At 44.5% G+C, this 13,653-nt stretch overlaps 2 protein-coding genes across 3 annotated transcripts; one reads left to right on the forward strand and one right to left on the reverse strand.

Annotated features, from left to right (window-relative positions):
* The first annotated feature begins 2,988 nt into the window (after nucleotides 1-2,988).
* On the forward strand, nucleotides 2,989-6,800 carry LOC112255932 (UBX domain-containing protein 1). Its single transcript, XM_024428783.2, has 10 exons — nucleotides 2,989-3,076; nucleotides 3,735-3,797; nucleotides 3,902-3,955; nucleotides 4,073-4,203; nucleotides 4,362-4,446; nucleotides 4,720-4,911; nucleotides 5,524-5,575; nucleotides 5,693-5,842; nucleotides 6,040-6,223; nucleotides 6,462-6,800. Exons 2-10 carry the CDS (start codon nucleotides 3,739-3,741, stop codon nucleotides 6,500-6,502), a joined length of 948 nt encoding a protein of 315 aa, XP_024284551.1. The 5' UTR covers nucleotides 2,989-3,076; nucleotides 3,735-3,738; the 3' UTR covers nucleotides 6,503-6,800.
* A 142-nt stretch (nucleotides 6,801-6,942) lies between these two features.
* si:ch211-114c17.1 (pre-mRNA-processing factor 39) lies at nucleotides 6,943-13,148 on the reverse strand. Of its 2 annotated transcripts, none has more exons than XM_024428780.2 (14): nucleotides 13,043-13,148; nucleotides 12,228-12,469; nucleotides 11,885-12,010; nucleotides 10,921-11,039; nucleotides 10,592-10,759; nucleotides 10,220-10,382; nucleotides 9,927-10,031; nucleotides 9,526-9,792; nucleotides 9,294-9,420; nucleotides 8,937-9,208; nucleotides 8,516-8,700; nucleotides 8,215-8,289; nucleotides 7,886-8,063; nucleotides 6,943-7,800 (listed from the first exon to the last, which is right to left on the reverse strand). In XM_024428780.2, exons 1-14 carry the CDS (start codon nucleotides 13,104-13,106, stop codon nucleotides 7,726-7,728), a joined length of 2,166 nt encoding a protein of 721 aa, XP_024284548.2. In that variant the 5' UTR covers nucleotides 13,107-13,148; the 3' UTR covers nucleotides 6,943-7,725. The 2 variants fall into 2 exon arrangements, with proteins under 2 accessions (XP_024284548.2, XP_024284549.2); XM_024428781.2 differs by lacking the exon at nucleotides 13,043-13,148 and adding an exon at nucleotides 12,778-13,033.
* Between the last annotated feature and the right edge of the window lie 505 nt (nucleotides 13,149-13,653).

Genomic DNA, 13,653 nt, shown 5'->3' on the forward strand with positions numbered 1-13,653 from the left:
TGTTGATTATCTGAATGATAGAATATGACTAAAGGGCATGGTGATTGTGCCCGCCAGTGCAATGTTCTCAAAGGGTTGGTATCAATCAGCACATAGGTAGTCTGGGAGTCCTGCAAAGGGGATTCAGTTATTCAACTTCAATCAATGAAATACTTTTTTATGCATTCATGAATGAATTTCAATTACATTTATTGAATTGAGAGGATTTCAAACAGTATTGAACTTACTATGATAAACATAGTATAAATCCTAGACCTTCTCTAGTTCCAAAATATTAGGCCTTCTCTTTTTTCTGCCCTTCCCAGAATCTCTCTAGACTTTGACTCACTGATCTTTACCCCCCACCCTTCCAGCTTTGCAAAACTAAAACAATAAAAAAACAGAGTGACTTTGGACCCTTACTGCCTCCTTCAACTTTGTTCACCTTTCTGTCTTACATGTTGCTCTCTTTCTATATTTTTGCATTCATTTGAGTTTCTTTGTCTGATCAGTGAATTCACATATCACAAAATATAATTTGTAATCATTTAGAATTACAAGTACTTCATCCGTTAAATCAAGTACGGAAACAAGTTCGGAAATTAGCCGACTTTCTCTGTGCCTGTCAGTTACAATAAGAGAAAACCACAAGATGAAAGGCTACCAGTGTTCTAAATAAAACTGACTATGGATGGAATGATCTATTGCACTTTACTACATTTCTTAATCTAATAATGTAGACAGATTGATTTAAACATAAGAATTTGAAAACAAACTGAACCTACTCACGCTCAGGAACGGAAGTTCAGTAAAGGACTGGTCAAGGAAGTGAGTGAGGGCTGCTTAAGGCTGTGAGAGGGAGAGATAAATGAATAATTATATGTACAGTAAATATGTAACAGGCCCTGCCCATAAACTCTGCATCCTGTTTGAATACCTACAGGTATACAGTCATACAGTAAAACCTTAGCAAACACACAAAGCCTACACACATGGGCGCACACACACACACACACACACACACACACACACACACACACACACACACACACACACACACATGCTCACACACACCCTAAACCCAAATAGTATCAGTAAAAGCATGCTCAGGAATCAGATATAGCTTTATATATAATACAGAGGGCAAACAAAAGTGGAGATTACCCATAATGAAACTATAATGCGTGTGTATAAATCACACAGTGTTCAGAAAATGTTAGAAAGACCCTGTTAGTGTAGTGTTACCTGGCTACCCCATTCACATCGCTCCAGCCAACTGTTTCTTCTCCGTGATCGTTAGAGCAGCAGCAATTAAATTCAGGGTGACGTCAGGGAAGGTGTAAGGTCCACTAGACAGGGATGTGTAAGGTCCACTAGACAGGGATATGTTAGGTCCACTAGATAGGGATGTGGTAGGTCCACAAGATAGGGATGTGTAAGGTCCACTAGATAGGGATATGTTAGGTCCACTAGACAGGGATGTGGTAGGTCCACTAGACAGGGATATGTTAGGTCCACTAGATAGGGATGTGGTAGGTCCACTAGGGGATATGTTAGGTCCACTAGATAGGGATGTGGTAGGTCCACTAGACAGTGATATGTAAGATCCACTAGACAGGGATGTGTAAGGTCCACTAGACAGGGATGTGTAAGGTCCACTAGACAGGGATATGTTAGGTCCACTAGATAGGGATGTGGTAGGTCCACAAGATAGGGATGTGTAAGGTCCACTAGATAGGGATGTGTAAGGTCCACAAGATAGGGATGTGTAAGGTCCACTAGATAGGGATGTGTAAGGTCCACTAGATAGGGATATGTAAGGTCCACTAGACAGTGATATGTAAGATCCACTAGACAGGGATATGTTAGGTCCACTAGATAGGGATGTGGTAGGTCCACAAGATAGGGATGTGTAAGGTCCACTAGATAGGGATGTGTAAGGTCCACTAGATAGGGATGTGGTAGGTCCACTAGATAGGGATGTGTAAGGTCCACTAGATAGGGATGTGTAAGGTCCACTAGATAGGGATGTGGTAGGTCCACAAGATAGGGATGTGTAAGGTCCACTAGATAGGGATGTGTAAGGTCCACTAGATAGGGATGTGGTAGGTCCACTAGATAGGGATGTGTAAGGTCCACTAGATAGGGATGTGTAAGGTCCACTAGATAGGGATGTGTAAGGTCCACTAGATAGGGATGTGTTAGGTCCACTAGATAGGGATGTGTAAGGTCCACTAGATAGGGATGTGTAAGGTCCACTAGATAGGGATGTGTAAGGTCCACTAGATAGGGATGTGTAAGGTCCACTAGACAGGGATATGTAAGGTCCACTAGATAGGGATGTGTAAGGTTCACTAGACAGAGATATGTAAGATCCACTAGATAGGGATGTGTAAGGTCCACTAGACAGAGATATGTAAGATCCACTAGATAGGGATGTGTAAGGTCCACTAGATAGGGATGTGTAAGGTCCACTAGATAGGGATGTGTAAGGTCCACTAGATAGGGATGTGTAAGGTCCACTAGATAGGGAGGTGTAAGGTCCACTAGATAGGGATGTGGTAGGTCCACTAGACAGGGAAGGCATAAGGGCCACTAGACAGGGAAGGCATAAGGGCCACTAGACAGGGAAGGCATAAGGGCCACTAGACAGGGATGGCATAAGGGCCACTAGACAGGGATGTGTAAGGTCCACTAGACAGGGAAGGCGTAAGGGCCACTAGACAGGGAAGGCGTAAGGGCCACTAGACAGGGAAGGCGTAAGGGCCACTAGACAGGGATGTGTAAGGTCCACTCGATAGGGATGTGTAAGGTCCACTCGATAGGGATGTGTAAGGTCCACTCGATAGGGATGTGTAAGGTCCACTCGATAGGGATGTGTAAGGTCCACTCGATAGGGATGTGTAAGGTCCACTAGACAGGGAAGGCGTAAGGTCCACTAGACAGGGTAGGCGTGAGGTCCACTAGATGGCAGCAATGAGCTATGAATGAGAATGTTTGGAAAATGTGGTCATTTTCTTTTATCCTATCGGGCCTCCGTACTTGCATGTGGACTGTACGGTCAGAAAGCGGTGTTGTGGATTGACTGATTCTGAATGTGAGTTGCTAACGTTAGCTAATGTTGCACAAACAAATAATGCTATTTAGTAAAATAACGTTTATGAAATGGTTGAGCGCCAACATTTTCACAAGTGCAATGTAATAGTCACCCTAGATATATTTTACAGGCTATCATCAATTTACTCTGGAAACAGTGTTCTTGTTACAAGCTAGCTGGAGAGTCTAACTGAAATTAGCCATCTCATTCCTCCATCATACTAGCTACCGTCAGTTTACAGCTAGATAGCCCGCTAGCCAGCTATATGTGAACACAGATAATACGGCAAAGTTACTGGACAAATCTTATTTGGTTTATGAATGATTTTCATGTGATGGTCTGTAGATACTAAAATGTTTCCTGCGGGACGTTACCTAAGTGATGCTGCTTTGTTAACTTCATAGCCAGTTCAGTCCAGACAAGTACGTTAGCTAACTTAACGTTACACAACTTGCGAGCCAGCACATTCTGGACCTATGTAACAGCCCATCTAACTAAACTAGTTATACAGGTAGCATGTAAGTGGTTAAACCTGAATCTCAATCATATAGACATAACGATACATGTTTGTGGCCCTTGGATCTACTTCACATGCCCAGCTACTTGCTTACAGTATCAGACTACAAAGTAAAACTCTTCTTCACTTTCATATTCTCAGCAAGATGGCAGAACAAACAACATTGGACAGCCTGCTGGAAATGGGCTTTGACAGAAACAGGGCGTAAGTAGCTAACTGAATTCATGTGGTTATTCTTCTACAAACTAAAGATCATGATAAGATGATGTGATCAACTCTGATCCTGTCCATATTTCTTCTGCTTGCAGGGAAAAGGCTGTGGCACACACAGGAAACCAGGGCATAGAGCGGGCCATGGACTGGTAAGTCAACTGATAGGGCATTGGTGAGCTGGTCTCTGAGCATTTTTCATCCTCAGTTAAGTTATTCACATTGGATAACTGATTCATGATGTCTCTTCTATCATGCTTCTTCCACAGGTTGATGGAACATGAGGGTGACCCAGACATTGATGAGCCCTATGTACCTCCTGTGGGGAACGTGCTTGGAGGAAGTGACCCACAACTGCCCAGTCCAGCAGCCCAGCCCACAGCAGAGGGAGCAGACCCTGGTAAGTGGTCAGTTGTCGTGACAGCATTTTGTATTATGGTAACTTATGTTGTTATGATCGAGTTATAACAATGGCTTCCCATTACATAGGTTAACATGGTTGTTGGTTTACATTGTCTTCTTGTCCCTCACCTCTTATATGTTAACTCTACCTTTTAGCTACAGATGGGGGTGACCAGATGATCCATGACGGGGATACCAAACAACCAATGACAGAGGAGGAGAAACGTGAGCAGATAAAGAGGTCAGATAATTAACCTCTACCTCTGTTTACACACATCTTATTCTGTCAGAAACTGGGGTTTGGTCAAAAGGTGTTACTCAATGAGATCAGCAAAAGGGTAGACCTTCTGTTGGAAATACAAAGAGATGGCATACAATGAAACCTGTGTGTGTCTGCCTGCGTGTCTGCCTGCGTGTCTGCCTGCGTGTCTGCCTGCGTGTCTGCCTGCGTGTCTGCCTGCCTGTGTCTGCCTGCGTGTCTGCCTGCGTGTCTGCCTGCGTGTGTGTGAACCAGGCTAGAGGATCTGATGCGGGTGAAGCAGGAGGAGCGGAGAGAGAGGGAGCGAGCGGAAGAGGTGGACAGAGAGAAGCAGAGGAGGAGGCAGGGCCAGGAGCTGCTGCAGGTCAAACAGAAACTGCAGGAGGATGAGATGAAGAAAATGGTCGACCTGCGCCAGAGAGAGAAGAACGACGACAAAATGGCCAAGTAAGCCATGAAGTCAATGGGCTTGTTAGTCATTTCAGTCAGCATTGCAGGTGACTGCCAATTTTCTGATCTACAAAATACTTATTATATTATTTGTAGATCATTTAGTCAGTCACAATTTACCCACAATACATCACGGATGGATTTGATGCTCTCGACATGGCCAGTGGCTGTTGTCTCAAAGCACATTGGAGGAGAGGATCCAAGGTTCCTCCCTCGAACCTCTTCCAATGAGCTTTGAGAGGAATTTAGGAAACAAAAATAGCTAGTAATGTTTTCAGACACAGCCAATAGTTGCTTCTCCTAAACGGCTTCGTGCAAATTAGGTCTATTCCCACTCCACAACTCTTCCCTTGCTCCCGAGTGGCGCAGCGGTCTAAGGCACTGCATCTCAGTGCAAGAGGCATCACTACAGTCCCTGGTACGAATCCAGGCTGTATCACATCCGGCCGTGTTTGGGAGTCCCATGGGGCGGTGCACAATTGGCCCAGCATCATCCAGGTTTGGCCGGGTTAGGCCGTCATTGTAAATAAGAATTTGTTCTTAACTGACTTGCCTAGTTAAATATATATATATATTTTTTAAATCAAATGACTGCTCTCTCTCTCTCAGGCAGCGGGTGCGAGACAAGATAGCACGTGACAGAGAGGAGAGAGCACTTAAGGTACTGACTGCACCTACAGCATCTGACCCGTATGCTGAACTGTTGCAAAATAACGTCTCCATGTCTTTCATAGAAAGAGTTGAACGCACTAACCCCTTCTACGCCTCTCTTCTCCAGTTTGGAGGTGGTTCTTCTAGTAGAGCTGTAACCTCCCCTTCAGCAGAGGGCCCTCCCTCCTCTCCGCCCAGTCAGGGCCCGCCTCCCTCCTCTCCGCCCAGTCAGGGCCCGCCTCCCGCCAAGAAGGACTATAACGAGTGTAGAATCCAGGTAAGGGGCCATGGATGTCTATGGCTTAGTTCTCATTCTGTTCATACTCACAACAGATGTACAACGCATTTGACACAACAGTTGTAATACAACAGATCTTTTTTATGAGTTTGTTTGCACAATAATCTTTAAGACAACCGTTGTTTGGTGTCTCTCAACAGTCAATAAAGTTTATTCATTCATCCTCCTGTCCGCAGGTGCGTATGCTTGACGGCTCGGCACTGACCTCCGTGTTCAAGGCCCAGGAGCCGCTGGCTGCCGTGCGTGTCTACATCCAGATGAATGGCGACGCCCCCGAGGGCCAGGACTTCACGCTGCTGTCCCCGTACCCACGCCGCGTTTACACAGAACTGGACATGGAGAAACCTCTACAGGAGTTGGGTGAGCAGACAGGACGATGCCCCTCTTACTGGGCTTGTACAGTTACAATAGTCCAAAGTGACTTCCTCTGCACTAATCTGAAAGGACTGGAGAGGTCAAAACCAGCCAAAGACATATTGCTTTCTTCTATGCTGTGTTGCAGTTATAGATTAATCTAATATGAGATTGAAGGTGTTCTAGTTTGTGTAGCGACCAATAACATTTGATACGGTCTTAAATGTTTTGTGTCATTGTTCAGGTTTGGTGCCTTCAGCTGTGCTGGTCGTTGCAAAGAAATAAGGACCTGAAGTAATAAGATGCTTTATGAGCCAACATCATTTATCACCCCCAACAGGACAGAGACCAGGATGTCAACTATGGATTGATTCTCCTTCAACAAACACTTTGAACTTTAATCTGAATCTTTAATGGCAACACAAAATGGATGACTGTATTGATTATCATGGGGCCTAAAGTTAGACCTGGCGCGTTGACACTGTCCACTGCATTGTAAATTGTAGTTTTTCAAAGTTAAATCATTTTACAGTGGTGTTATTGCATACTCACTCAAACTTGAATAAACTTACTTGGAGAGTAATGTGGTGGACTGAACATACTTTCCACAGAGAATGCAACAACTCAAAATGTACAGGAATAATCTGTTATTTTTTATGAAGCTGCACAATCCAGGGCTCCAAATCAGTTTAACAGATACTTAATCTACATACATCGAATTCACATTAAGCTGCACTGAAATGGTTTATTGAGCAAGGTTAAAAGTGAAGATTAAAAAGTTACATTTTCAAAAACAGTGATAAAGGCAAAAGTTTGGTTTAAGTGGATTGACAAACATTTAACAGTTTCCTACTCCTAAAATTTGACCAAACATGACCAATGCTGTTAGTTTTGGAAATGTCCATTAGGTACAGCACAGCGTACATCCACTTATTACGCCTTGCTTGACCAGAGGCACTGGTACCTGCATACAACAACATGGCTTCCCTATCTTCTGTCTGGAGGACTCAACTGGGCAGAAACTTCAATGGCGATCCCCAAGCTTTGAATGAGGGACAATAGATTGATCTTAACCTGCTCGTATATGAAAGAGCTCCGACTTCATACTATAAAACACCATTATGTACATTAGAAAAAAAGACTAGCCTATACTTCTGGAATGATGCAAGACTTTAAATAATACAGGACCTGTGGAGAGAGGGGTTTGCTTAAATTGAAAGGGGCTGCATGTAGAAGAGAATACAAAAATAGTTTATCATTAAAACAATGTACAAGAGCACATTTTCAAAGACCAAACAAGTAGTAGATGTCACACCCCTGTTCCTGATATTAGTTAAATCCCTAATGGCAACCTATTCCCTACAAAGTGCACTACTTTTGACCTGGACCCTGGTCAAAGATAGTGCAATACATAGGAAATAAGGTGCCATTTGGACTCATCCGTGGAATTTAAAGTGAGGTGGTGGTGAGTTCACTGAACAATGGTGTCACAGCATTTCTCTTCCCCCTTAGCTGGGAGGGTAGTAACCCTGATTGTAGTTCCAGGGTTGCTGGTAGCCTCCGTATCCCCCGTACTGTGGTTGCTGAAAGAGAAAAAAACATTAATCAACACTTGAGTGCAGGGGCATTCAAATCTTACCCTATGAGGTTACCCTATCCCTGTCGTACCTGATACCAGCTTCCATAGCCTGCGTAGCCTGCATGAGCCGCACTCATGTCCCCACCCATCATAGGTGGAGGTGGTGTCGTCATGGGAACATGGGGCATTGTGGGAGGGGCTGGTGGTGGAGCGGGCACAGCGGAGCCGTCTTCTCCTTTACTCATCTTCTCTGGGTCCTCGCTGTCTCTGCAGATCAATCAATACAACAACTACGTCAATAACCAATCCATGAAGTTTATACATTTGCTTCTCCATGGTTGACTGTCAAATCTCAATATTGAGTCACCACATCACACTATTTTATTGGTAATGATAGACAGATGTGCTATAATCTCACCCGTTCTCAGCCCTTCTCTTCTTGTTGCCAAGCTCTTTCAGCAGCTTCTGATGCTCCTCATAGACTGTTAGCACACTGCAGGCCAGAGGACAGCAACAGTAACATTTAAAACATGGTAAAGTGATGCTCTTCATAGACTGTTAGCACACTGCAGGCCAGAGGACAGCAACAGTAACATTTAAAACATGGTAAATTGCATTTCTCCCACTTTCATTCATTCAATAAAATGCCTTGACATGTTTATTTTTCTCTGGGTTCCTGATTGTATCTAAAAACAACAAACAATCCTGTGACCCCTGACCTTTGCACAGAAGTCCCATAGTCCTCAGCGTACTGTAGGCCCCTCTGGGAAAAGAGGATCTTGGTCCGTGGGGAGAGGGGTGCGGCCAGCGCCCGAGTCACACACTGCTGCACCCCCTCGGGTGACCCTCTGGGGTCACCAGACACCTCCAGCTCCAGCAGGTTCAGGTGCAGTTTACCGTTATCCTGGGAAAGGGAGAGAGAATAGGTGGAGAGTAAGGGAGGAAAGAGTGGGACAGAGAGTTATAGCCTACTGCTTGGTCAAGAGATCATCAAGAAAGGGAGATCTGGCATCAAACCATAAGTGATATCTTCTCTGAGGTTTAGGTTAAGGCTTCATGTAAAAATTAGAGCAAGTGATCTTCTTCCCCTCTGTACTAAAAGCTTCCAGCTGTTATTCCCTCAATCCCCCCTTCTCTCACTGGGCTAATCTCCAGCGCCTCCTGCAGGACACCCCGGGCCTTGCTGGGGTTCTTGCAAAGCTTCAGCAACAGCCGGGCTAGTTTGATGGAGTAGAATGCATGGAGGTGAGGAGTCTCTTTGGCTTGGTCCACCGCGTCCCTGAGCAGAGCTTCTGATTCATCTAGCCGGCCCGCCCGTCTCTCTAGCCCTGCCCTGCGCAGCCGGACCATGGCCAATCCTGGGATAGAGGTTTCCAGAGATTCTAGAACACGCCGTGCCTCTGTTAGATCACCTGGGAGGAGGAGGGGAGGAGGGCGTGAGTGAGCTACAACACTGGGTAATGATATCCTGTAGTTTCATGTCTCTTCCTCTCTCACCATGCCTCTCCTCAAAAGTGGCCCACTGCAGGTGCATGGTGTGTTTGTGTGCCAGGTGGATCTCACAGGCTCGCCTGAACACTCCCCGTGCCTCGTACAGACTCTGAGGTTCCAGGTACTGAACATACTGAGAAATATGCATAAAGCATATATTAGTTACACTGACATACAAACATGTTACTGACACACACACATGCGCACCCACACACACACCCCTGCAGCCCCTCCTTACCTTGGTCCAGAACTCCTCGTAGAGCGCGCAGGCAATCAGACAGCGCTCAAACAGGATCCGTACCCTCCGGTCACCCCCGGAAATGATCCCACTGCTCTTTGACCCCTCTTTTTGCTCCTCTTCCTGGCCCTCCATGGAGTCTGGTTCGGTCTCCACCTCCTTTTCACCCCCCCCTCCCAGCTGGGTGAGCTCCCAGTCCAGGTAGGAGTGCCAGGCTTTCAGCTGCGTCCGGTCCAGAGGTTTCACGTGGAAATAAGGACGCTTGATCTGGAATGGAGGGAGGAATGGGAACAGAAGAGAAGTGAGTCAATGTTTCCAACCAATGAAAGTATCACACTTCAATCGTAACTTCGGAGTTGCACATAGAAGGGATGTGTGTGTGTCTGTCCGGGGTAACTCACAGCTTCCTCAAAGTTCCACCTCTTCCTGACCTCTCCCTCAAGGTCCTGGTACACCTTCTCCCTGCGAGCCAATAGGAGTTCTCGCATCTTCGGAATCACCTCTTCCTGATTGGGTGAACCATAACATGACAGTTATAATGACAGACTTTTAAATCAGTTTAACAGAGTTAGATCCTACGCCGTAACCTCACTCCACAACTTGAAATGTCTCCACTATCTGCTATTTTGGCAGCATCTGACATTCATGTTAAATCTTCTCCAACACTAGCAGGGATTTGTCATTTGTAAACCACCTCTGTAGGTTCCTTCTCTTCCCCAGGCGGTAACTCATCTTCCCCCTCAGCCAACTCAGCCTTCTCAGTCTTGTGTATCTGTTTAGATTCCTCAAGCAACCCCTCATACTCCACTGCTGAGAGGACGTCCTTGGGCGCATGAGCATTAAGATGAGTCTTGAATCTGTGAGAGAGGAGGGATGGAGAGAGTGGATAAGATTCACCAGGTCAGCAAATAAGAGGTCCGCATTAAGAAGTGAGCATGATAATCATACAATTATCAAAATCTAGAATTTAATAAAATGTTAACATTTCATAATTTTGACTGATTTGAAGCTCTACTATTTCTCTTAGTAGAGAAAATGTACTGTTTGTGACTGTGTATAGTCTCACTTCTCATAGTGGCTGCTGTACAGCTGAGTGGGGACTCTGAGGATTCTGTCGTAGACTCCAGTGGCAGCCTTCATGTCTCCCTGCTCCTTCTCCCACTCGATGTACAGCTCCCACAGACGGTCAGAGTGGAAGTCTAGTCCTGCCGCTGCCACCGCCTCTTCAAATGCACTGGGGAGAAGAGACAAGAATCAGTCAATCAGATTGATAGAAAAAAATTGTTGAACAATAAGTATGGAAAAAGGTGGTGTTCTGGCTAGAGTTGAATGTAAAGCTGGCAAAAGAAGTAAACAAATGTGTATAAGTGTGACACTGAGTTTGAGAGTGTATACCTGCGAATGCACTGAGAGGACTCTGGCAGGTTCATGTTCAGCGTGCCCAGTAGCAGGTTAATGTAGTGGATCCACAGATCTACGCTCAGAGGGATGGCCTTCAGACCCTGAACACACACCTGGAACAACACAAAAACATTATGAAGCAATCATGTCACTTACATAATTTCCTAGTGCCAAAGACTTTCAAAGAATGTAGCACTTACATAATTTCCCCTTGTTAAGTCAATGGCTATTAAACATAGCAGATGCTGGTTATTAAACAACTAATTGACCGACATCGGTTCAATTACTGGAATTCCATTTAGTGTGTAATATATATATATATATATATATATATAAAGAGAGATAGAGAGAGATGAAAGTATAGCTTATCTACTTTGAAAAACTAGTAAAATAATTGTCAGACAGCATACCTCGGCAGGCTAGTTAAATAGGATGACTACTGACAGTTCAGTATGGGGAGCACAGAGATAACGGTAGATTGTTGGCTGGCAGGATGCTACTGCCTGTGCAGAGATTAGTCAAATGTTTTATTTAACTAGGCAAGTCAGTTATTAAGAACAAATTCTTATTTACAATTACGGCCTACCCCGGCATAATCCGAACACGGAAGACGCTGGGCCAATTGTGCGCCGCCCTATGGGACTCCCAATCATGGCCGGTTGTGATTGGGAATCCCATAGTAATTTCCTTTTTTTCTATATGGACCTGATAGAGACAATGAATATTTTCAATGTTTTGGCAATTGAATGTTTGCTATTTTTGGCTTTCAAATGTCCATTAAATAGGTATTTCATAATGCATTTAATGTTTTAAAAAATAATTGAAAGAGAAATCGAAAACAGTGATTGTTTTTTAAATAATCTAACCAAAACATCAACAAACAAAAAAATCACGAATCGCTTAGCACTACAAGACACACATCCGTATCACTTTTACCAAACACTCTTCTTCATCATACCTCCTGAGCTTTGTTGGTGTAGCCTGCACGTCGCTCCAAGTCGGCAAACTTCTTCCAATATCCATAGCACAGGGGGTAACGCGCCAGAAAGGCAACCAGCGCTCGACGTGATGCCGTCATGTGACTCTGGGGACCATTAGAAATCTGGGTTAGCTGCAAATTCACTAGGTAAAAATGAGTTTAGTTGTCATCATTATTGATGTGAAGTGTTGGTTTCAACTTCAACACTGCATTCCTTAACAACAGTGGTACGGTTAGCTACGCATTAATTATTCATGCAGAAGATCTTTGGTTATGTCAAAATGCCAATAGGAATCTTGTCTGTCCCCTCAGCTCTTCTCACCTCTTGCTCACTGTACTGCAGCAGGTCAGTCCAGCTAGAAAAATCCTGTGGATTGTCATGGGCCAGCTTCCAGAGTCGGTCAAAGTCCGCCGGCAACTCTCCGTCCTCTTCCTCCTCATTCTCCACCAGAGGCATGTTGTATGCTGTCGCAGCTGCTGCTTCTGAAGCCTCTTCTCCACCATTTTCCTCTGATACCTCTTCCATCTCTGTTGAATGTTGGACAGCCTCCGTGGCTTCCGGAGCTTTCAAATGAGAAATTGAGAAAGTTACACAGGGAAGAAAACTGTTTTATCTATAACACAAATAAATGGCTGGCCTGCTCGATAATACATAAGCAGATGTCATTTACAGACTAAATGTAAATTAATGCCATTATAAAGGAAATTTCAGTCACTGATGGTGTTTTTAGCCATTCATTCATTAGGATTTCAACATACTACACAGAGATCATGACGTCGGCAATGTCAACAAACGGCATAAACTTCCGAAATTCTGCAGGGGAACAGCGATTTATGTCTGCTTCTACAGTCGTTAGATCAGATTAACATACCATAACAAAATACCCGGGCTAGCAAGTACTAGCTAGTTGATTTACTCTGGTACTAGCTAGGGGAAAGACGATTTCTGTTTCGCCAGTTTGCGCACCAAAAATTAATGTTAGCCATGTCAGCTAGTTAGAAAGCTAGCCATCGTTTCACATGCGTCCTTGCGACTGCTAGCTGACCTGTGAAGTTACAAACGACTATTCGTATGATCACTACGTCACTATCGAATAGCTTCATCAATATATTTGTATTATTTTATGTTTTTACAACCCGAAGGACCCTCCATTAGCCCGTTGCTGCTCAGGTCTTCTAAAACGGAGCCTTCGGCCGCCATGTTTGAAAATGACAGAATAACGTCATTCCTATGCGACAAGTACCTTCTGCAAGAGGTAGTCACTAGTTACCACAGCCACAAAGTCATAACCCCCACCCATTTCTAACCCAAACCCTATTTATATTCTTTAAAATGTTGATTTTAACCCTAACCTTAACCACACTGCTAACCTATTGACTAACCATAACTTTACATTTAGACTAAAAATATGTTTGTTTTCATGAACGTTGACGATATAGCCCATTTAGACTTTGTGGCTGTGGTAACATTGGTCCGTGCTATCCGGGGTCCTTGGGACGGCCATACCCCCCCCATTACTCCATTGAAGATGACATTTAAAATGGGTTAAGGTTAGAGTCGGTGTTAAAGTTACGGCACAAACCGTGCAGTATGAATATAGGCTAAAACTGCTTATTCAATAGAAATCCCCGATCACACTTGTAGGCGATGTCATTGCGACGTTGGCTAGCAAAGCTCATGACGTCTACCACAAGGCTGCTGAATGGAGATCGGCTCTTAATAATGGCTTGGAATGGTATCAAACGCA

Source organism: Oncorhynchus tshawytscha, linkage group LG08 (genome assembly GCF_018296145.1).
Source record: "Oncorhynchus tshawytscha isolate Ot180627B linkage group LG08, Otsh_v2.0, whole genome shotgun sequence".
In the NCBI taxonomy this organism is placed as follows: Eukaryota; Metazoa; Chordata; class Actinopteri; order Salmoniformes; family Salmonidae; genus Oncorhynchus; species Oncorhynchus tshawytscha.